General features: G+C 43.7%; 1 protein-coding gene and 1 long non-coding RNA gene across 2 annotated transcripts; one reads left to right on the top strand and one right to left on the bottom strand.

Moving 5' to 3' along the window:
* Nucleotides 1-1447: 1447 nt before the first annotated feature.
* On the top strand, nucleotides 1448-23664 carry clip3 (CAP-GLY domain containing linker protein 3). The gene is made up of 15 exons (XM_041995775.1): nucleotides 1448-1567; nucleotides 6927-7315; nucleotides 8636-8775; nucleotides 11404-11497; nucleotides 13663-13824; nucleotides 13933-14051; nucleotides 14178-14414; nucleotides 15747-15794; nucleotides 15976-16111; nucleotides 16209-16364; nucleotides 16448-16579; nucleotides 17232-17355; nucleotides 17438-17505; nucleotides 17643-17715; nucleotides 22796-23664. Exons 2-15 carry the CDS (start codon nucleotides 6949-6951, stop codon nucleotides 22848-22850), a joined length of 1911 nt encoding a protein of 636 aa, XP_041851709.1. The 5' UTR covers nucleotides 1448-1567; nucleotides 6927-6948; the 3' UTR covers nucleotides 22851-23664.
* Nucleotides 3958-8337, bottom strand: LOC121646655. Its single transcript, XR_006011676.1, has 3 exons — nucleotides 8328-8337; nucleotides 7973-7976; nucleotides 3958-4042 (listed from the first exon to the last, which is right to left on the bottom strand). It is a non-coding gene; the product is annotated as an uncharacterized LOC121646655 (long non-coding RNA).
* Nucleotides 23665-24661: the final 997 nt, after the last annotated feature.

Here is a 24661-nt window from a genome sequence, read left to right as displayed (position 1 = left end):
GAGGGACTATAGTGGAGGATTTCAGACATGAGGGGACTGTGGCCTGAGCCAGGGACTGGTTGAAAGTCCTAGTTAAGATTCCAGCCAGTCCTTCAGCACCCGTCCCGGGACACTGTCAGGTCCCACGGCCTTCCTCGGGTTGACGGCCCTCAGTGTACGTCTAACCTCAGGTTCTTCAACACTGAGGGTGAAGCTGCTGTGGGCTGTGAGGTGGCTGCCTCTGGTAATTCCCCTCAAAGCAGGCAAAGAAAAGGTTAAGCTCCTCTGCCAGCGTGGCATCTTCTTCAGCAGCTCCGGGGCTACTCCTGGAATTAGTGAGCTGCTGGACTCCCTGCCACACCTGCCTGCTGTTGTTATTATCCAGGTAGTCCTTGATCTTCCTCTCATAGTCCTGTTTGGCCTTCCTGATGCCTCTCCTCAGGTTGGCTCGGGCCATGCTGTAGCGAGCCCGATCACCAGACCTAAAGGCGGTGTCTCTTTCTCTGATCAGTCGCTGGACCTCCAGGGACATCCAGGGTTTGGATAGACCCGGATTCGTTTATCCTCTGTGACTTTGTCAATACAATGTTTTATATAACTCAGCACACTGTCTGTAAACACATCCAGCTCCTGATGTTCAAACACTTCCCAGTTTGTCTTGTGGAAACAGTCCTGCAGCTGCTGGGAGGCACCGTCAGGCCAAGTTTTAACAGTCTTTGTAATAATGGGAGCAGCTTTCCTGAGGGGGGGGGTATGCAGGGAGCATAAACAGGGACATATGATCAGACAGCTCCAAATGTGGAAGTTGTCTCGCCCTGTAGCCCAGCTTCATTTTTGAGTACACTTTGTCCAGTGAATTCACTCCCCTAGTAGCCCAGTCGCATGCTGATAGAATCTTTAAGTCTGCATGGTTAAAGTCCCCCGCTACGACGTGCACAGCATCAGGATACATGCACTGATGTTTGCTAATGCTACCATACAAAAGTCCGGTGGTTTATATATATATTTTTATATAATGTGAACTATTTTAAAATGATCTTATTTAACTTTTTATTTTATTCACATCTATTCTATAAAATATGTTTTGAAACACAATATAAAGTTTCTATTAATATTTTATAAAAAAAGAAATAGCTGTTTAATTTCTTTTTGTGTTTATCACCGAGACAAACTTCCTTGTTACAGGATGTAAATGTATTTATTCAGGGAGGATGACTCAGTGATGTAGAAATATCTCATCCTAAAAAACATCTTGTAAGCAGACGCGACACATGGAAGGTCCACACTAGATATTTTATTGTTTTTCCACTGGACTCATACATGAATATTCATTTAAAACCGTGTTTATGGTTTAAATGTCGCAGCAAAAACGAGTCGTGAAGTGGGTTTAATTAGAGGGAGGAGGGTGGAGAGACGGAGCGAGATATGTGTGGAGAGAGAGAGAGAGAGAGAGAGGGAGAGAGAGGGGGACAGAGGGAGAGGGAGAGAGAGAGAGAGAGAGAGAGAGAGAGAGGCTTCAGAGTTGCTCGTGCCGCGGATCAGAGAGGAGAGCCGAGCATCATCAGAACCACCAGCGGCTTGTTTTCAGGTAAAAACTTCTGGATTTGTCCGTTTTCTCTAAGACTGATTGATCATCATCAGCTGTTTTTGTGTTGTGGTGTGGCCCGCGCGCTGGGAGGATGGATGGAGATGCTGGGGGATGAAGAGGGGCGCTGTTCGGGGGGAAACCTCTCAAATAAACGCGTTTCGTGCTCAGTTTGTTTAAGCTTTTTAATTGTGATAACCGTCTGTTATTCAGTGAGGATGAGGATGATGATGATGCTGGACGGATCGGTGAAGCTGTGGTGTGTTTTTCCAACATGTGCGCGTGTTTGTATTGTTTCTCCGTGGGGCGTTTTTCCCTTCACTACGCACATTGGCACAAGCCGCAAACGGAGGCTAGGAGCGTCTCCATCTGCGGGTTTTACGGTTTGGGAACATAAACGTCGCAGTTTGGAAGAAGCTGCCGCTGCGCACGAGCAGTTTTCTGTGCAAATTAGTCTTTTTTTTGCGGTGTTTTTATCTCTCCGGTTTGGTTTGTTATAAAATGGAGGCTGAGTGATGAAGAAGGAGGAGGAAGAGGAGGAGGACGAAGGCGCTGCCATGGCTGCCTCTCAGCCTGCTGGTGCACATCACGTACAGACCATCCAGGAACAGTAAAACATCAAATAATCGTGACTGTGCGCAGCTTTTCTGTTTTTCGGTGCTAATAAGCAGTTTTTTGTGGTGGTTTCCATCTTTTTTCTGCAGTGTTTTTAACTAACTCAAGGTCATTGTTAACTCAGGGAGGAAATGAACTGATGTTTAATCTGACTCATTATCTGCCTTCTGATTAAAACCATCATCATATTTGTTTTGTTGTTGTTTTTTTTTTCTCTTTGATTTTGTTTCCTTCACACCTGGAATCTGCTTTATTTGGTGAATTAGAATAATTTATAAAAGCGTAGGTGATTCAGTGTTTGCAGATTTCACAAATTCTACATATGACTCAAATAAAAAGGCAACGATCCGGATGATATCCCAACAACTATAACATATGATTACTGACCATGTTTGATCCAGACTTACAGTTGGATTGATACCACAGGATCACTGATCATCACTACACCCCCAACCCGTCCCCCTGGGATTTCATGGCATTTTTCTCTGGTAGTTTCTTCCTACAAGACCTGATTTTTATTGATTTTTATGACAGCATTTGCGAAAATTTGAAACAAAAGTTTACTTTCTTTTTCTTTTTTGGAAAAGCACCTGAAATAAAAAAAATGAATATACTTCTAATTTGTAACATTAAAATTCAAATACTGATATTCCAACACTTTACATGGAAATAATCACACTGGGGGTGGGGTTCACTGTTCAGTAGAATGAGTGAAACTGCAACTTTATGTTCAAATAGCACTACACACACACACACACACACACATATATATATATATGTGTGTGTGTGTGTGTATGTATATGAAGAAGTAGGCTTAGGACGAGTGATTATCACTAAGATGAAATATTCCAGGTCCATGAATACTTCAGGAAGATGGCCCCAAGGACTAAAGTACTGAATGCTTCAGGCAGTTGAACCTGGAAGAGTCGGAGGAAAAACTCCTGCATGGGATGTACCACCAACAGCTGAACCAGTCCTTCCAATGGACAGAGAGGGTTGGACTGAAGGACAGCACAGAGGCGCTAACCATGGCAGCACGAGAGCAATAAAGGACCAGATCTACCGATCCCAGGTCTACTGCACCGAGCAGGATCCCAGGTCTAATGCACCAGACAGGATCCCAGGTCTAATGTACCAGAGAGGATCCCAGGTCTGTCGCACCGAGCAGGATCCCAGGTCTAATGTACCAGACAGGATCCCAGGTCTAATGTACCAGACAGGATCCCAGGTCTAATGTACCAGTCAGGATCCCAGGTCTAATGTACCTGACAGAATCCCAGATCTGTCGCACCAGGCGGGATCCCAGGTCTAATGTACCAGACAGGATCCCAGTTCTGTCGCACCAGGCAGGATCCCAGGTCTACCGCACCGAGCGGGATCTCAGGTCTACCGCACCAAGCAGGATCCCAGGTTTACTGCACCTAGTAGGATCCCAGGTTTACTGCACCTAGCAGAATCCCAGGTTTACTGCACCTAGCAGAATCCCAGGTTTACCACACCAAGCAGGATCCCAGGTCTACTGCACCGAGCAGGATCCCAGGTTTACCGCACCTAGCAGAATCCCAGGTTTACCACACCTAGCAGGATCCCAGGTTTACCACACCGAGCAGGATCCCAGGTCTACCGCACCAAGCAGGATCCCAGGTTTACCGCACCTAGCAGGATCCCAGGTCTACTGCACCGAGCAGGATCCCAGGTCTACCACACGTAGCAGGATCCCAGGTTTACCACACCTAGCAGGATCCCAGGTTTACCACACCGAGCAGGATCCCATGTTTACCGCACCAAGCAGGATCCCAGGTTTACCACACAGAGCAGGATCCCAGGTCTACCACACCGAGCAGGATCCCAGGTCTACCGCACCTAGCAGAATCCTAGGTTTACCGCACCGAGCAGGATCCCAGGTGTACCGCACCTAGCAGGATCCCAGGTCTACCGCACCTAGCAGGATACCAGGTTTACCGCACCGAGCAGGATCCCAGGTCTTCCACACCGAGCAGGATCCCAGGTCTACCGCACCTAGCAGGATCCCAGGTCTACCGCACCTAGCAGAATCCCAGGTTTACCGCACCAAGCAGGATCCCAGGTCTACCGCACCTAGCAGGATCCCAGGTTTACCGCACCGAGCAGGATCCCAGGTTTACCGCACCGAGCAGGATCCCAGGTTTACCGCACCAAGCAGGATCCCAGGTTTACCGCACCGAGCAGGATCCCAGGTTTACCGCACCGAGCAGGATTTGAGGTCTACCCCACCAAGCAGGATCCCAGGTCTACCGCACTAATGCATTAATAAAGTTGCTAGTGACACAGCTGTAAATCTACTAGTCATCAGACGGATGTGCACATCTATGAAGACGATCGGGTTCAGATATCTAGTGAGGGTGAAGCAGTAAAGGAAGCAAGAAAAATCATTGCTGCTCTGCAGATGTTGGAGACACAGGTCTGATCCTTTATGTGATGGGAGAAATTATCACCAGGTTCTGAGATACAGAGCAGGACCCTTCTCTCACAAATGAACTTCTTTTTAAGGTTTAGGTTTTATGAACTGATTTTTACAACTAAAATGATGATGAAATGTAAGATCAAATGTAAGTGAAGGAGAAACAAGCAGCCAGTGTTGTGTTTTATTTACAGGTGTTTGCTTTGGGTGATGCTGCTGTAGGACTTTTATCTCTGCTGCACAGACTTCCATTATAAACAAAAGCACGTGTTTTTATCCAGATCATCAGTTTGATCAGAGCTTCTTCATCAGTGTTGGCTGTTTAACTTTAGTCGTCACATCAGCTGGTTTTATAACAGATGTTATCACCATGGAGACGGTTGGTGAGACAACGTTATGTTGTAGACCAGTGGTTCCCAGCCTATTTTCTTTGGGGACCCCTCCATGCAAATACTACAAAGCGATGGACCACTGTGTGCTGAAGCCATGCTGGTTTTATGCTTTGAAAAGTGAGATTTTCACCATAAATATTCTGGCTGATTCCTGTCCTCCCATTAAGCCAAAGTTAAATAAACAACATATAAACTTACTTTTCTTTCTTAAAATAGAGACAATGTGTGGACATTATGACTGAATGTTTAAAGCCTTGGGGATCCCCTGGGCTCTTTGGGGGATACCCTTGGGGGTCCCGGACCTCAGGTTGGGAACCACTCTTCTAGAACACAGTAGAGATGATGCAGAACTCTGTGTTTCCAGACATGTGCTGCGACTTCTACGTACGTCTGCTCTTGACGTGCAGGTCTTCGTCTTCCATATCTGCCCATGCTGACTCACATGGTCATGTTGTGTAACGTTTGTCGGGATCTCAGCTGGGTTAGCACAGCTGTGGACACAGATTACATAAACCACCTCAGAATCAAACAGAGACATTAATGAGACAGATACTTCTTCTGATGCCTCATGTGTCCTGTTTGTAAAGAATAAACTTATAAACTTTAAAACAAATGTTTAAACTGAGTTTTTAAGTTGATCTTTTGTCAGATTTGTGTTTGATCTTCTGTATCAGGGTCCTTTCTGATGCAACTGATAGCAACCTTTAGCTTATCATGTAGCTACAGATGATGAATACAAATAACAGAGCTTCTGCTTGTGTGGACTAAACTGCAGCTCAGACTATAGAGACGTCTCACACGCCTCCATTGACCTACTATCATCAGTTTGTGTGTGCACAACCCCAGATGTGGCCATACAGACAAAGAAAATGACACAAGGTTTCATATACAGATAGACATTAATGATTAAACTGATCTGACCTGTTCCATTTGACCTCCGAGGTCAGAATGGTTTCCTAATTATCATTTGGAAAAATCAGCTGGAATGCCCCCTGATGCCAGATATCCAACCAGCCTCATCTCTAAACTTCAACATGTCCCCCCAGAGGATTATAAGCTGTTAGTCACACATAAATTCAGCACCTTCTGATAGTAAACACACCACTAGTATGTTTGTGTGAGCAAACTGCTTTATGATTGTCTGGTTGATGAGAAAATCTTACTGGATTTCTGACTTCCAGCTGGTGGGATGTCATTCCCAGATCCATTTAAATGTGGAAGCACGAGAAAATGCGTCCGGAGGCGGACATCTTGGTGGAAATGCAGCTTTGTGTTGATATAATCCTCATATATTCATGAGGAGTCACAGTTTTGATGAATTTCTAGCAGGAAGGAGAGAATATAAAATATAAAGTCACTTGTACATTTCATGCTTGTTCCTATTTGGGTGTAAAGAAGTGAAGATGGATGGCTTGATGATGGAGGGAGCAGCTGCTGGATGGATTTCAGCTTTTTGTTCATTTGCTAAAGAGCAGATTTAATCCAGTCAGGCTTGTGGACAGCTGATGATGGACAGGGAGCGTCAGCATTAGCACGGTTAGCTGCGATGCAGCGGGTCAAATTAGTCCAACACAAACACACTCCTCAGATAAACAGCGCTTGTCTTGTGATGGATGGACGGCTGCTAAGAGGCTGGAAGACCAGACCAGACTGGTTTAGCCTGAACCAGTCTGAACCGCACCCTCCTGCTGGACTCATTGCTTTGATTTTATTAGTGAGCTTTGACATAATTACATTCTCAGTAGTGGTCCTCAGCCGCCACTACTTGCTTCTGTTTTACATCTCCCACCAGCAGCAGCTCTTCTCACACATATTTTAAGGTTTTTGATGATGTTTATTATCGGTGATTTATTGATTTATTGGTGATTTATTGTTCTGATTGGATGAAAACGTGATCAAACTGCTTCTCTGACAGGCCCGGCTGCAGCATCTGCATCATGACAAAAGAGGAGAACCTGGAGGTGCAGGAGAAGGAAAGGCATGACCACGAGGAGCAGGAGGAGGGGAGGGTCCAGAGAGAGGAGGAGGAGGTGCTGACAGAGGAGGAGGAAGATGAGGAAGAAGATGAGGAATATGAGCTAGAGGAGGAGAGGGAAGGGGAGGAGAGAGCTGCCGTTGAGGAGGAGGAGGATGAGCACGAGGAGGAGCGGGAGGAGAGAGAGCAGCGAGATGAAGAGGAGGATCCTCCTGTAGAACCAGAACCAGAACCGCTTTCCGTGTCCGAGTACCAGAGTCCGGTGCACGAGCCGCGGCGCCGAGCCATGGTCCACCCCTCCGCCCAGGCACCGCTGCCCAAAGACTACGGTACGTCATTCCACCTTAAATATTTAAACACACTTCTAACACACACTGTACCACCTTAACTGGACATGATCATCCATCGGGTGGAAAAACTCTGTGTTCAACAAATAATGATGTTGTTGTTTATCTGAGGATGGCTTTGTTTGAGATTATGTCCAAAAACAACTTCTTTCATTTTCCATTGTCCACCGCAATCTCAGTCCTCAGCAGATTATCAGTCCTTACAGGCTGATGCATTCCTGACCGACTGACTCATTGGTATTCACGAGACACAGTCAGAGCAGACAAAGCAGCCCCCTTCACCGCCCCTACCCACTTAAATCTGCAGAAAACTCAGCCTCAACCTTTTTATGATATTCTTTCACAGTTTTAATGACTTCATCTGATTACCGTCCATGTGTAGTCCAACTCAGAATGATTTGTAATGTTGGGACCTATGGAGGTCAAACAGGGACATAAAGTTTCTAACTCACCGTATTTTGAAATGTAACAAGTCCAGCAGGTAACGTAATCCTGGTCTTCAAGGGCCACTGACCTGCAGGTTTTAGATGATTTCCAGCTGCACATTAACAGGCTTGTGCAAAGCTGGACATCAAACTGTTAGACATCCATTTAAGTAGTGTCTAGCAGCAGGGAAACATCTAAAACCTGCAGGACAACAGACCTTGAGGACCAGGACTGGGGATCTCTGAAGTACAGGTACAAATTAAATCTACAAGTATGGATTAATTATGCAAGTCAGAAAATACAAGTTATAAAGTATGAGTAAATTTTACAAGTACGACAATATGGGTAAATTTTAAAAATTTAAAAAGTCAGTTTTGTTAGTAAAAAAAACATTTGTCCCTCATTTGTACTTACCTACTCAAGAATCAGTCAGATTTCTCTGCTCCCTAACCAATCACTGAAAGGGGAGGACTGTTAAAAACCATCTGAGTGAGGTCAGCGCTACTGTCACTAAATACTGAGACACCAGTTAGAAACAAGCTAGAAAACGTCCTTATCTTGTCTCCACAGGATCCCAGAGTCATTGGTGAATTTTTTGTCAAAGTACAATAAAGAAACTGCTTTCAGAAAACACGCTAAACCACTTTCCTGCTCGCTAAAAGACTCCTGAGCTGCATCAGAAGTGAAACTTGTTGCCAGGTTGAAAGAAAACCTGCCTCAAAGCTGCAGAACTGGCAGGAAGGAAACTGCAGAACTAGCAGGTTTCTTCTGATTTGATGATGGTGACAGAAACTTCTTGGCATCTACTTTCCTTTTTTCCTTTCCTCCTGCCTTCCCCGTTTTAAACCTGATCTCCCGGAATATTTCTGTCTCCAGCTTTCACCTTCTTTGACCCGAACGACCCGGCCTGTCTGGAGATCCTCATGGATCCTCAGACCACCATCCCCGAGCTGTTTGCCATCGTCCGTCAGTGGGTTCCCCAGGTGCAACACAAGATTGACGTCATTGGCAACGAGGTAAGAATGCACAGAAACTCTTCACTAGTTTGCTTTGCTTTTATTAAAATACCACACTGACAATATTTCATTTTTTACTGATCTATAACAAAAACTAAAACACACCTCTGGTGTAGAAACAGTCGCTTTTAATCTTTTTTTGGCAAACTGAGTCTAACTGCAGTACAAAACAGATGAATTAGGAAATCATCACTTTTATTTGACTACACTGTACGAAACAAAGATGATCCTCTTATTACCTGTTAGCTCGGAGAAACAAGCTAATGCTAAAGCTAAAGAAGCTAACAAACAAACATGGCCGCTGTCTGTAACGTCTGCATCAGCTGCCCTCGTTCTGTATGCACGAAGCCTGACTTAGATATCATTGTCACATTGACCCAGATTCAACCTCCAGACACACACACACACACACACACACACACACACACACACACACACACACACACACACACACACACACACACACACACACACACACACACACAGTGAGATAATGAACAATCGAAGCCCAGTGAGCAGTGTAGAGTTCGTCGTTCTGCGGCTGCAGAGTCTGAATCCTAAAGTTCTTTGTTTCAGATTCATTTTGTAACAGGATCATAAACTAAATGTGAAGACACAAGAAAAGTTTGATGGACAGAGGTTCACCAATCTGAGACAAACTGGCTCTAAAAAATTGTGGAACAATTTCAGAAAAATGTTCCTCAGACTTTGAAGATCCACCATCTACAGTGTAGAATATCATCAGAAGATTTAGAGAATCAGGAGGAATCTCTGTGTGCATGGGACAAGGCTGGATGCTGGTGATCTTCTGCATTAAAAGCAGACGCGATTCTCTACTGGAAACCACTGCATGGACTCAGGAAGACTTCCAGAAACCACTGTCTGTGAACACAGTTCCCCCTGAAACCCACAAATGCAGGTAAAAGCTCCATCATGCAGAGAAGAAGCCAGATGTGAACAGGATCCAGAACCAGCACCGTCTTCTCTGGACCAAAGCTCTTTTAAAATGGTCTGAGGCAAAGTGGAAACCTGGATGAAAATGTGAAGTAGTTTGTGGAAAGCATGGACGGCGTGTCCTGCAGACTAAAGAGACAGAGCCTTTCAAATTTTAAAATAGATTGAGGTCCACCAGTATGATCCCACCTTCTACAGTGTATGAAATCATCAATAGATTCAAAGAATCTTTTAAATTCAGTGCTGCCTAAGGGCCCCAAGATAACCACAGTCTTAAAACAGATGTGTTAATATCAACACAAAATGAGTCAATTTCCAACACAAAAACGTGTCTATATAAGGACAACACATTTTGTGTTGGATTTGACAGTTATTTTGCTCTTATTCCAACACAAATAATGTGTTAATTTTTTAAAATAGGTCAGTGTGCTACTTTTAACACAGTGCACTGCAGCTTCCAGTTTGACCATCAGGCTTGCCCCTTTATACAGAGACTCCTTCTGGTTCTCTGAAGCTTTTTTTCTCTGAAACATTTTTCTGAAATTGTTCCACAGTTTTAGATCCAGTTTGTCTCAGATTGGTGAAGCTCTGTCCATCTTTCCATCTGAGAGACTCTGCCTCTCTGAAATGCTCCTTTTATACCAGTCATGTTACTGATCTGTTGCCAGGTAACCTGGTTAGTTGTCCAATGCTCCTCCAGGTGTTTCTGGTTTGTACCAGGTACTTTTCCAGCCTTTTGTTGCTCCTGTTCTAACTTTTTCCATCAGATTTACTATCAGCTCATATTTTCATTACATGGTGAAACGTCTCAGTTTGGGTCCCAACCTTGTTTTATGTCAGGCAGCATTTATGCGACACAACCTGAATCACTGATGCATGAATTTAAAAATGTCTTCGCTGTTCGCATAGAGATTTATGTAACTGTCTATACATTTATTTATTAGACTTTCTAATGTAAATCATTCATGTGTTAGAGTGTAGTAGAAAGTTATAAACATCACTTACATCCCAAACCTCAACCTGCCTGACTCCAGTTCTGCCCCAGCACTCTGTGATGATGACCCAGTTAAAAAGACTGCATGCAGAGAGGGAAAGTGGTGCAGAGGGAGAGAGACACTGAGGGAAACACAAAGAGAGGGAGAGACTGAAAGTCACTGGGACTCGTCCATGACTCAGCATGAAGCTGACTCAGTCGAGACGAGGACGAAACCTGGACTGGATGTCACATGACCCAGAGACAGAGTCAGGGATGAACTGAGATGGAAACCTCAGGGTTGTTTCACCAACATAAGTTCAGCTCGCAGCTGAACAGGCTGAATGTGGGATGTTCTTCCCTCCGGTGAACATCCTCAGCTCTTCGTCCGACTCCTGCAGCTCCTGCTTTGTCTACATTTAGACATTTTATCTCAGTCCTGATAAATTTTTCAAAAATTTCTCAGAACTTTACTTTTTTCTTTCTGCAACATGTTCCTGAAACCAGCCCAACAAACAGAATTTTATTTAATGAAAAATATGTGCTGAAAACAGGTTACAAATCCTGTTTCATGCATGCTAGGTGCTAGCTACATGTGTTTATTTTCATTAATGAGTAGAAACTAGCAGCAGTGAGGGGTCATGTCATTGTCAGGGCCATTCGTAGTACATTTATCCTCCTTTCTTCTGCCTGTGTCTCAGATCCTGAAGCGTGGTTGCCATGTCAACGACCGGGATGGTTTGACTGACATGACGCTGCTTCACTACAGCTGCAAGGCCGGCGCGCATGGAGTTGGTAAGCTGCTTTTTAAATCCAGATCTAGTCTGAAACAAGCCTGAATCAGGCCTTCCTGTATCTGTTAATCTGAAAGCATCCTGTGACAATAACCAAACCAGAGAGGGTCATTCTTTCAGGTCTAATACCAACCTGTTTATTCTGTTGAAACTGGATCTGGATATATATATGACTTAAAACAACATCACATTATTATTTAAGTCCAAAAACCAGGCAAAGGAAACTATGTAAGTACCCATCCTGCTCCATCCTGCTCAAGTCAGAGTGTCATTCAGCACATTTTATGACAATTACAAAACTATTTATACTAAAAGGTTTCTTCCTTTAACTCTCAGAACATCTATGAGGACAGTGAACCATGATTTGCTTTAGCATAATTTCTGAAAAACAGGCTAATGATGTCCATTAGCCCAGAACAGGTTATAAAACCTTCTCTGTAGTTTAAACTCTAACAGTCAAATCCAATAAAGTTCAGTGTAGTAGTCCAATTATAGTCCAATTAAATCACATCCACATTAGTCCAATTTATTTTAACTGTGTTCATATAAACTGCTGCATTGAGGAGACAGTGGAGAGGAAAACCAGGTCCAGAACCGAGAAGGAAAACCTCAATCAGAACCAAAACCAGAACCAGGAAGGAAATCTTTCGTTAGAACCAGAACCAGGAATTCAAACCTCCAACAGAACCAGAACCAGGAAGAAATATCTCCATCAAAACTAGGAAGAGGAAGGAAAACCTCCATCAGCACTAGCAAGGACGGCCATATGCCTGGTCTGGTTGGGGGTGGAGAGGAAAGGGGGGTCAACAAGCAGCATAACTCTAAGCCAGGGATTCTGTAATGTTCTATGGCAGGGCTATCAAACTCCAGCCCCTGTACTCCACAGTCCTGCAGGTTTTAGAGGTTTTCCTGCCTCAACACACCTGACCCCAATTAATGGTTCATTGAGCAGAACATGAAAAAAAAAGTGGAGATTCTATTTAATCAGAATCAGGTGTGTTGGAGCAGGGTAGCATCTAGTACAGTACAAACCATTTGACATCTAAAACCTTCAGGACAGTGGACCTCTAGGGCCAGAGGAATCCTGGTCTAGGGGTTTCGGTTTGTTGACTTTCTGTCTGTTCTTTAGTTGCTGTCTTGTTTCCTGTTTTATTTTGTAGGTTTATGCCTCTCTGTACTCTGTACTGTATTGAATGTACTTCCTGTTTCTCACACCAGGTTTCTTTGCTGAATGCTGCACCTGCTAATGATTTTGTAATTAGTTTCCTCTGTTTATAGACTCTTGGCTTCCATGTCACTCCTCGTTTTCCCTCTTTACCTTGGATTAGACAGATTCCTGCTGAGGAAGAAGAGGAGAAACACAAATCACTGACACAACAATGTCAGATAGTTCTACATGGAAAGTAAAGAGAGCAGAGAGGAGCCGAGTGCATCATGGGACGTCCCCCAGCAGTCTCAACCTATAACAGCAGGACTAAAGGATGTATCAGGGTCACCAAGCCAGACCTCCTATAAGATTTATCAGGAAGGAAAGTTTGTAGATGATCTAAATGTAGAGAGGGGGTCTGATACCTGAAGCCAAACTGGGAGCTGGTTCCACAGAGAGGGGTCCGATAACTGAAGGTTCTGCTTCCTGAAGCCAGACTGGAGACTGTCAGAACTTGTTGGTTCAGGTTATCAGTGAAATGTTTGGAAAAAGAAAACCACTGTGAAGCATGGTGGTGGTAGTGTCATGGTTCAGGCCTGTTTTTCTGCTTGTTACTCAGAAAGGCTGATGGAACAATCTGGAGTTTCTGCAGCGAGACGACTTAAAAGGCTCACGTTGAGAAGAAACATAACGTTTCCGAGGGGAGATTGGTATCCCAAAGCTCAAACTGGTCAGGATCAGTGGACCGACATCCCTCAGAGCTGATGTGAAGGACTGATTAAAAATGGACTTCTTTGTGTCTCTCTTTTTTTTTGTTTTTAAATCTTTTTTAGGTCAAATTTATATAAATATATAAATATATACTTTTGGTGACTGAAATTCAAGAAAAAGTCTGTCCAGCATCAGTTCTTCACCAGTCTGTGGATCTGGGTTCTGACAAACCTCATCAGGTTAGGTTCTGGATTCTGATCCTCTGCTGGTTTAAACCGGTCTCCGTTTTGTCCTCATTGTGTGTTCAGGTGACCCGTCGGCAGCGTTGCGTCTTACCAGTCAGCTGATCTCTCTGGGTGCTGACGTGAGTCTGCGGAGCCGCTGGACCAACATGAACGCTCTGCACTACGCCGCCTACTTCGACGTCCCAGAACTGATACGAGTCCTGCTCAAAGCGGCTAAACCCAGAGGTATGACTGCTCGCACATACTGTCTGCAGTATTAGTAAAGATATCAATAGCTGACAGAGAAACCACAGGAGTGGGCGTTAGCTTCTTCTTCCTCCATGTTCCCCACAGTGCTGAACTCCACATGCAGTGACTTCCATTATGGAACAGCTCTCCACATCGCTGCCTCCAACCTCTGTTTGGGTGCAGTCAAATGTCTGCTGGAGCACGGAGCCAATCCCACCGTCCGGGTAAAAACACCTTCCTCTCAACTTTCCATGAATAGTTCAACCTGCTGTATGGACACTGATATTAAGAATTTTACTTAAGAACTGGAACTAAGCCAGAACCTTCATCGTTGCATTTGGTTTCTGCAGAACGATAAAGGCCACGTTCCCGCAGAGGTGGTACCTGATCCCATGGACATGAGCCTGGACAAGGCAGAGGCAGCCATGGTGGCCAAAGAGCTGAAGCAGCTGTTGCTGGATGCCGTACCTCTGAGCTGTAACCTTCCCAGAGCCACGCTGCCCAACTACGACAACATCCCAGGAAACCTGATGCTGTCCTCTCTGGGGCTGAAGCTGGGAGACCGCGTGGTGCTGGATGACATGAAGGTTTGGAAAACATTTTTTAACTGTGACATCATAACACGTGGGATCATGTGGTCCTTCAGGTCTGAATAAATCCACTACAGTGTCACCAGCAATGCTCCTCCCACATCAACATACTTCCTCCTCCATGCTTCATGCATCACTGCTACGGCTCACATTTGGTATCAAAAATCAATTTATATAATAATGACAGATCATTATTTGTACATCACTTGTCTTGATGGGGTTACAGTACTTTATAAGATGAGCAGAACTGGCAGAGTTTGTGTGTTTGTAGTCGTGATAAATGAGGGAACGAGTCAGTGAGTTTTAGGACCATTAACCCTTAGAACGCCACTAGATGCCAGCTCTCCCCCAGTGCTATCACTTATGTCATCATCACTACCCCAGAGCAGTAGTGTGTAGCTCTGTGGGGTAAACTGTGATGGATAGCCACCTTTTAGGTGATCTCTGGACGTTTTCCAGGTATTTCTATCCCATCCAGGAGGTTTACAATCCAGCCACTAAATGTAGTTTTATTCAGAGACTCTATCTGGTAAATCCACCATGGTCCATGATAACAGCATTATTTATCACATTTTACCATAAAAACATCACCATCACTACTATGTTGCTAAGAGACCTCTATTTAGACCTGGACATGATGATGAAGCCACTTTCTGTCAGACTTTCCACCAATCAGAGAGCTTAGATTGACGGTAACGTCCAATCAGGAGCAGCCAAAGATCAACCAGTGAGCAGAAAGTTCTATGTGTGTGTGAAAAGAAGAAAACTAATGCTCCTCTATGGTTGGAATAAAGCCAAGAAGACGTTTCTGAACTGAAAATTGATAATTTGGGAAATATAAACTCATCTTGTATTTTTCGTGTAATTCTGATAAATTAACATTTGGTTTTAAAAAAATTCTTTTTGTTTAATGTCCAGTGTAGTTTAATGTTTCTTGACCTGAACATTTTTCACAAACATCACTTTTTATATTTTTTAAGACATTTGTCGTTTTGCTTTTGTCACTTCTATTTTCACTCACAGTTGAGATGCCATAACTTCTTTCCTGTATTTTCTCTGAAAGACAAACTTAATTAGAAAAAACCTTTATAGATATATTTTAAAAAACAGAAATATTCCATTTTAAATGGCTTTTCTTTTTTTTTTTTTTGTATTTATTCATTCATTAGAAAAAGGGTGACTGGAAACTGGAAACTTTCCCAGCCGGAAAAAAAGGGCTTCAAATGAATAAGAACCTGAAGCCTTTAGTAACTTTTTCAGATTAAATGATGAATTATTAGCATTTTTTTAATCTCATGATTATTTATCACCTAAAAACATTTCTTTCAGATGTCTAACCAAAGCAAAGACGACAGCCCGGCTGAAAACCTCAGACAGGTTGGTTAAACGCCGGCTGGATCATAGGCTAACTGAGCTGACTCACCATATGAAGTCCTGTCACATGATCTCCTAAAACCTGTCCACCATTTGTTCTCTGATTCCATTTCCTCTCTATAAAGCACCACCGTACATCTGCCTTCACGCAACACACTTCAGATGTTCTCTGTTTCTTTCCCAGACTGGAACTCTGAGGTTTTGTGGCACTACAGAGTTCGCCAGCGGTCAGTGGGTCGGTGTGGAACTGGACGAGCCGGAGGGGAAGAACGATGGTAGCGTGGGCGGCGTTCGCTACTTCATCTGCCCTCCTAAACTAGGTAACTGCGGCTGGAAGATGAAGCAACTAATTCTAAGCAATTCTATAGACAAAGTGAATTGAAAGTAAATGGATATTTTAATGTTTTGGACCTGCAGGCATTTTCGCTCCCGTTTCAAAGATTTCCAAAGCTGTGGATCAGACGCCGTCGTCTGTCACCTCCACCCCCAGAACTCCCCGCATGGACCTGGCCTCCCGCCTCGCTGGGAAGACCAAGAAGGAGAAAGAAAAGAAGGAGAAAGAAAGGGAAAAAGGTAAGTGAGTTCTTCCAAATCAGACAAATAAATGTTTCTGAGGTAAATGTTGGTTTGTGGAGATCATTCTTGTACGTTTTCAGCTCAGAGGAAGAAAGCATCGGTGGCCAGTCTGGATCCAGAGGGAACCAACGTGGAGGTCGGAGATCAGGTTCTGGTGGCAGGTCAGAAACACGGCATCGTCCGCTTCTACGGAAAGACGGACTTCGCTCCAGGTGAGTTCCCTGACCCGTGTAAGCGATTTAAATACAGAGATCTTCCAATATTTCCAATAATGTTGTAGCTGCAGCCATCTTTGAAACTGGAAGTCAGCTGGTTTCCCCGCCCTCAAACAAAACCAGGTTTTATTTACTGACCCAGATCTACAACATGAATGTCTGGACTTAATGAGATAAATCAAATTATAAACAGACAGGCTACTTGAAGTACAGTTGAGACTAATATGTTCCAACCAGGGTTGGTTTGGGAATAAAATATATCCTGGGTTTGTTTTTTAACCCCGAATCCCAGAGATGGGGGAAAAAACAAACACGTGAACCACATGTGAATCACATGAAAATGTTGCAAACTTCCCATGTGGACCCCATGTAGTTCACATGTGCTTCGCAAGCGGATCACATGGAAACGTGGTCCACAAAACCAGGTTTACACATGTGGTTCACATGGATGTACATGTGGTTCAGATGTGGTTTTTCTGTAAGGGAAATGAAGAGAAAAACTTTATAAAACTTTAGTAAAATTAAAAAAAGAGTTTTGGAATCAGACAAAAACAAAGTTGTTATTTTTGTCTGAATGCTGGGGCGTCGTTCGGTTCCAGTCATGGTGGATGCAGGACTGGTGTGACCCGGTCTGTTCGTGTCCCTGCAGGTTTCTGGTTCGGTATCGAGTTGGATCAGCCCACAGGGAAACACGACGGCTCCGTGTTTGGGGTCCGCTACTTCAGCTGCCTGCCCAAATATGGAGTGTTTGCTCCGCCTTCCCGTGTCCAGAGGTAACACCACCACAAAAATAAAAATGGACAAAAATTTGAAATGATTGCATTTTATTCATATTAGATTTTTTTCTTTTGTCAGAATCGAAGGCCCTAAAGACGGCTCACAGAACGACACCTCCATGGTGAAGAAAGTCCACCAGGTCACAAGTAAGTCCTCTTTTTTTTGCTCCATCTAAGTTATTTAAACTTTAGGGCATTATGACTGGATTCTTTTGTAAACACTGTAATCTGCATTTTAGTTTAATGTGATTTATACAACATCCTTGTTTGTTTGCATCCTCCAGTGTCACAGCCCAAGCGGAACTTCAACACAATGCGATCTCCTAAAGACCTGACTTCTGAGAGCTCCATATCCAGGTGAGATCACACGGAGGTTTTTATCACGAAAAGAACCTCCTAGTCTTCTGCAAACAAGCAAAGAGTAAAGTAGTTTTTCAGCTAAACTCTTTGCAAAACAAACTTATTTAGTGTTTGCACAGCTCACCTAAAAGCAAACAACAGGCTTAAGTGCTGATGAGGGGAGGATGCTGGCGGTCTGTTCACCTCTTCAAGCCAATATAACACCCAGTTTTCTTCTTTTGCAAACAGAATCGCCAAATATCATGTCTGTTAAATGCCTCTATAGCAGACAAACCTATATTTACTATAGTTAAGACAGTTAGGCTGACGCTATCAAGCCTCGGTTTCCTACCTGCTGCTGCAACATTGCTTGACTACACGGGACCATCGCTTCTACTGTGGTCAGAAAACCTCCTGAGTCCTGACCTGGACAGCCAGGACTCAGCTTGTCTCTGCCTCTGAAGTGAACCCAGTTACGTCCATTCTCATCGCTGCCGCAAAGTTGGAAGTCTGTGTAGCATCTTGGCTAGCAGCCACCTGGCTGAAAACAACCTGCAGAGTATTTTCTCCCATGCTGCTGCAAGTTCCACTACGCTGAGTTCCTCTGCCAACCAGACCCCGCTACATCCATAGAAGTTCCCGAAGAAAGTTCCTCTACTCACTGACAAACACCACCATCCCAGCTTTCTGGTCAGCTGTCGCTCCTCACATACGTCATCAGAGTAACGTCTTCTACTGGATAAGTAGCTTGGGCGTCTCCATGGCAACACTTCTATGGGAACCAGATGGAAAGCGAAGATTGTATTTCAGTCTGCTACGTCCTCTGCAAAGACACGTTGCTCCATCCTGCAGCAAAACTGAACTTTTAAATGCACAAGCCTCATTCACGACCACATACATGATAAATGTCTGGATTTTATGTGCCTGCTGAGACCTGGCACCACCCAGATACCCTTTTCTCTTTGAATGACAGCTGTCCCCCAGGATATAAGCCACATTGGACAAAGAAGGTCTAAGAACACCGTTCTAAAAACAGTCCGCCTCGCATTTCGTTCTATGAACTGCCTTTCTCGGGGAAACTGTTTCATTTCGCATTCGCACGAGTCAGGGACCGATGTGATGCAACCGTCTGCGACAGTGATGTGTTACTTTAGCGCCACACAACAACAAAACAAAACCCGCGAAAAATAAAGGGAGAAGAAAACATCACCACCATGAAGCTAATATTGCTGTCGACCATGGCTGCAACAGCAGGGCCACAAGAAGCGGAAATGAATGAGTGGAAATCTGCTGGACCACCATTTCCTTCTTAAGTCCAGAACTGCCACCTTCTCATCGGCGCCCTGGTTCACAGATGGGCTTCAAAAGATGAAGGCGGCAAAGCGGGTCCTTGAGTGGCACTTCAAAACCTCTGCTCTCACCATCCATAGACAAGCCAACCAGGAGCACCGGCAAAAATATTCAGTCTCTTAGAGAGGCCAGGTCACAGTTCTGCTCCGATGCCATAGAAACAGGAAATTCCATACACCTTTTCTCCACTGTCAACCATTTTCTCAAAGCAAAATCCCCTGCATACTTTCTGGCAGTACAGCAGAGCGATGCAACCACGTCATGGATTTTTTCACCTCCAAGATCGCGTACATTCGTTCTGCCCTTTACAGTCCTCCCACAGAAACTACTGCCCCAACAAGTGCTATCTCCCAGCCTCTAACTGCTTCCTTCTGATTTCGTCAGCAGTGATGACGAAACCAGATCCGATCACCTTTGCTATAAATCCCTCTCTTCAAAGTGGTCACATCCCCCCTGTCCTAAAGCAAGTGATTATTAGACAACTTCTCAAAAAGCACATCCTTGACCCAGAAGTCCTTTCCAGTTACAGGCCCATCTTCAATCTCCCCTTTATTTCCAAAGTTCTTGAGAAAGCAGTCGCCACCCACCTTCAGTATCACCTGAAATGCAATAACCTATTCCAGTCTGGTTTCTACACCGCCCACAGTACAGAAACCTACTGTTGTCATCCGATGCTGGTTCTCCATCCCTCCTCATCCTCCTGGACCTATCTGCTGCATTTGACATGGTTGACCATGACATCCTAATAAACCGGCTTCATTTCTGGCTCCTGACACTGCCCTTCGTTGATTCTAGTCATCCCTTAGAAACTGGACCGAATGCCTCTTCCTGGGTCACTCCAACCCACACACAGTCACCTGGAGAGTTCCCCAGGGGTCCTCAGCCCCATCCTCTACCTCATCCCCCTTGGCCAGGTCATCAGCCGCCATGGTTTTCCTTTTACTGCTATGTTGACAACACTCAGCTGCACGTCAGTGCCACAGCTGCAGCTCCACCCTCATCTTTTTTTTTTTTTTTAACTTGTCCTGTCCAGCATCATAGCAGCAAAATGATAATCTGGTTGCTGTATCGTGCTGAACAAATTTGCTCTGCCAAGGGGAGTCCTATGGGTAAGGCTCCTCTTGATAATGTGATTCATTTATTTATTTATTTACTTTGAATAACAGAATCTATGTAATCTTGCTGGACCTGACCGGAGGGGACAGAAAAAGATGGAAAATAGCAAAAAGAGCAAAAGGGAAAGAAGAAAGGAGACAAAAAGATCACAGACAGAAGGAAAACGACCCTTCAATCCACACCATCACCACCTGTACATGAACACACCAGAAAATTTCCTACAACTTTTACAAAAGCAGAAACACACACACACAGAAAAAACAAACAAACAAAAAAACAAAAACAAAAACAAAAACAAAAAAAAATAAAAAAAAAATTTGTATCTTTCCTGTGAGTTAGTATCTGGTTGCTGTTATGTCTTTTTGATTTGATTTGGTTATTGTTTAAAAACTCTTAATGACTGGCAGCCCTGTTTTTTTTTTTTTTTTTTTTTTTTTAAACAATAACCAAATCAAATCAAAAAGACATAACAGCGACCAGATACTAACTCACAGGAAAAATACAAATTTTTTTTTTTATAATTATCGCTTAATATTAAAGACCCACTAGACAACTCAGTGACTGTGTCAGCATGCAGAGCATGAGAAACAAGGAGTGATCAGTGATGAAGAGTGGTGAGTGAGATCATGCAAATGCGACCTCGCCTCCACGGCGGCCAGAGGCGGACCAGGGCCTGGGCCGGGCCCTCAGTAGCAGACCCGGAGCACCAACCCATGCCACCCCACCACAAAGACAACTCCAGCCCCACCCGAAGGGCGGCAGAGGAGAGCCCCAGCAAGAGCCCCCCACAGTCCCGGGGCACAGGCCCCAGTGGGCCAAGATCAGCAGCCGCCGGCCCCGCCAGGGACCGGCCCACCCAGGGCAGCCCAAGCGAAGGGCCCAGGGCCCCAGGAGCCCAGAGGCGGCCGCCCCACCCCCCAAAGGCAGAGGGCCCGCAACATGCCCAGGAGGACCAGGCCCCCCCAGACAGCCACCCGGCGTAGGCCAGCACACACCCCGATGTTCCAGCCGCACACCCCGGGAACCAGGGTGCTATCGGCCCCCTCCCCCCACTCCCCATCTACTTCAACCTGCATCCCATATAACCATATGAGCTCCACCCTCATCATTATCATTGTCATCCTCGTCACAGCTCACCAGCTGTCTGGAGGAGATAAAAGTTTGGATGGAGCACAATTTCCTCTAACTTAACAGCTCCAAAACTGAAGCCCTCCTGGTCAGCACTCCTCACCAGTGTCTCCTTCTCTGGCTCCAATATTCCCGTCTCATCAGTAGTCAAAAATCTTGGTGTAAAAATGGACCCCCACCTCACCTTTTATATCCCATATTAACCACCACTCCAGGACCTCATTCTATCACCTCCAGAACTTTTCCAAACTCCGTCCCTCTCAGATGCAGAATAGCTGGTCCATGCCTGTATCTCCTCCTCATCCCACAAAACACAACTCGCTCCACTTACTCAAACCACCTTCACACATCCAGAACCAAACTCAGGACCATGGGAGATGGGGCTTTTTGTGTTACTGCCCCACAGTTGTGGAACACCCTCCCTGACACCCCGAGGGCACCACAATCCACCCATTGTTTTATAAAAGGTCTTCAGACATTTCTTTTTAACAAAGCGTTGACCCCCTCTCTTAGACATCGTTTATTGTTTTAGTTATCTTTTAAAATGTTTTATTTTTACTAAAGTTTTTTTCATTTGAAAGTTTTTTTTCTTTCTTCAAGCTGTAGCCCTTTGAGATCTTGCGTTATAAGGGGCAGTATTCCCCAAATTTCCCTGAGGGCTCTCTGAAGGGATTAATAAAGTATTTCTATTCTATTCTATAGTATAAATCTAATGTATTATTATTATTAGTAATAGTAGTAGTAGTATTGTTGTTGTTGTTGTTGTTATTATTATTATTATTATTATTATTATTATTATTATTATTATTATTGTTGTTGTTGTTGTTTCTTAGTCAGAAATACTGAGTTGTACAAAAAGTAAAGATTATTTAAACTCAGTTTTCAGCTGAGTCATGAATAGCTTAAGAAACCACAAGAACAACTTGTCTGCAGGTTTCCTCACATCATGACTGTCTTCCATTAGAACTGAATTTATCTTTCAAGTTTTATCTTTCAGCTTGAAACATTTTAAGGTGAAAATGGTTAACATCCAAAGAAATAAGATACCACTGTTTTAGTTTTTATGGCTCCTGTCTGGTGACAACCGTTCGGAAGCGCCAGTGCACCATTTTCACGAGTGATGAAGTAGCAGCAGGACACAGCCTTTATCGTTCTTCTATCATTGTCGCGTTAATAATGGATGTGATCGCCACCTGCTGGCTCGGTGTGATTACTTCAGTGTTTGAAAGGATTTCTCTTTGGATGATATTGTAGAAAACATCATGTTTCATCATCTTTTATGCTCTTTGTTCACATTTATGCTCCAAGTTATAACTTGACTGTTAACATTAAAAAAGTAGAAACAGGTTTATAATTCACCCATTTTTAAATCAAAACTATAAAAGTGATGAAACTTCTAGAAAAACACCTGAATTTTTTTGTCTTTCTTCTCCTCGCTTTCCTTCCTGTCTCTCCTTTCTGTTGGCCTTTCTCGTCCTCCTCCTCCTCTCTTCACCTCCTTCAGGTTGCTGTTCTGCTGCTGGTTTCCGTGGATGCTTCGTGCTGAGATGCAGTCCTAACTATGTACTTCTTTCCGCCCTGTATTCCTCCACCGGACCAATCTTTCTGCTCTACTTTCTCTTCGTTCCTCAATTTCCTCTCCCTCAGAGTTTTTGCCATCATCAGTCCAACTTCTTGTGGTGAAATCTCGTCCTTTTTCTCTCACTCGGCCCAAATCGTCCTTATTTAGCCGTTCTATAGCAAAATCTATAGTGCCTTGTATCTGATTAAATGTCATGCATTCCTTCGATTAACTGAGAATCCAACCCTGCTAATGCAAATTCCCTGAATTCAGTCTTTACTTCCCGATACAAATCAAAATCATCATCACATTGTTCCAGCCTGGTCTTTGTCCTTGTTGTACCTTATTTTGGGGCTGTTCAGTCTGTCTGTGCTGCTACATGTTTTCTTTTGCTGCTGTCACTAACTTTTGCAACAGAAGCTTGGAACTGTTTCTTCATGTTTTGCAGTTTGAAAACATTTCAAACTCGTGAAATTCTGAAATATTCGCTGCATAAGCACCAGATCACTAGCGACAATGCATGCAGATCAAATGGCAACAAGGCTGTGCAAAGTCTCAAAGCTTTTGGGAGTTTGTGCAGAAAATGTTTCAGGTTTTTGGAGTTGTTGGTTTGTAGTGTTGAATCCAGATCTTCACATGCTGTGATTTATAACACAGTGGGAGCATGGTTTCTCATTAGCAATGATCTGAACTGCACTTTCATCACCTGCATGCTTTAAGCTCTGAAACTGGAACAGGGTTAACCCTTAAAACTGTTCCACCTGTTTTTTTTGTTTGTTTGTTTGTTTTTTATACAAAAACACATATTTACATTTTTTTTCTCCAGCTGTTTTTGCTATTTCCAGTTATTCCTGCTACTATTTACCTGCTATCCTCACTAAACCAACTCCAGCTCAGCTGCTTTGTGGCGCCACCGTGCATCAGAAACGTCTTCTTGGCTTTATTCCAGCCATAGAGGAGCATTATTTTTCTTCTTTTCACACACACATAGAACTTTCTGCGCACTGGTTGAAATTTGGCTGCTCCTGATTGGACGTTACTGTCAATCTAATCTTTCTGATTGGTGAAAACTTTGACAGGAAGTGGCTTCATCATAATTTCCAGGTCAAAATAGAGGTCTCTTATCAACATAGTAGTGATAGTGATCTTTTTTTTAATATGAAAATGAGATAAATAATGCTGTAATCATGGATCATTGTAGATTTACCAAATAGAGTCTCTGTATAAAACTACGTTTAGTGGCTGGATTGTGAACCTCCTGGATGGGATAGAAATGCTTGGAAAACTTGTATAGATCACCTAAAGGGTAGCTATCCATCACAGCTTACGCCACAGAGCTACACACTGTTCCTGAGACAGTGATAATGATATAAGAGATGGTGCTCGAGTGAATCTAGTAGAGTTTTAAGGGTTAAACAATTCTGTAACTTTTTTATCCCAGCTGACAAAAAGAAGTTGTGGTTTCACCATTTAGAGATGAGATACAAGTTTGATGGTCTCTGTGAAAAATCTAATTTGACACAAGTGCAACCTACAGAAAGATTTGCAGCCATTTCCAAGAAAACTTGACTTTTAATTTTACTTTTGATATTTTCTTGATAGGATTATCCTAAATAAACTCTATAGAATAACATAGCTCATCAGTGTTTTGCCAAATTTAGTGAATGTAGTTTATTGTAGGTCTATGAAGAGCTGCTGTCATGACCTGTCTTTAACCAAAACTGCAACTGACTCAAACGTGAAAATCCAAAATTTTCAGAGCTTTTCGCCTCACTTTGTGTTTGTATCTCTGCTGCCTAAAAAAAAACA

The sequence above is a fragment of the Melanotaenia boesemani genome, chromosome 9, assembly GCF_017639745.1.
Source record: "Melanotaenia boesemani isolate fMelBoe1 chromosome 9, fMelBoe1.pri, whole genome shotgun sequence".
Taxonomy (NCBI): Eukaryota; Metazoa; Chordata; class Actinopteri; order Atheriniformes; family Melanotaeniidae; genus Melanotaenia; species Melanotaenia boesemani.
The sequence above is the reverse complement of the archived record's forward strand: the minus strand, read 5'-3'. Positions and strand labels throughout refer to the sequence as shown.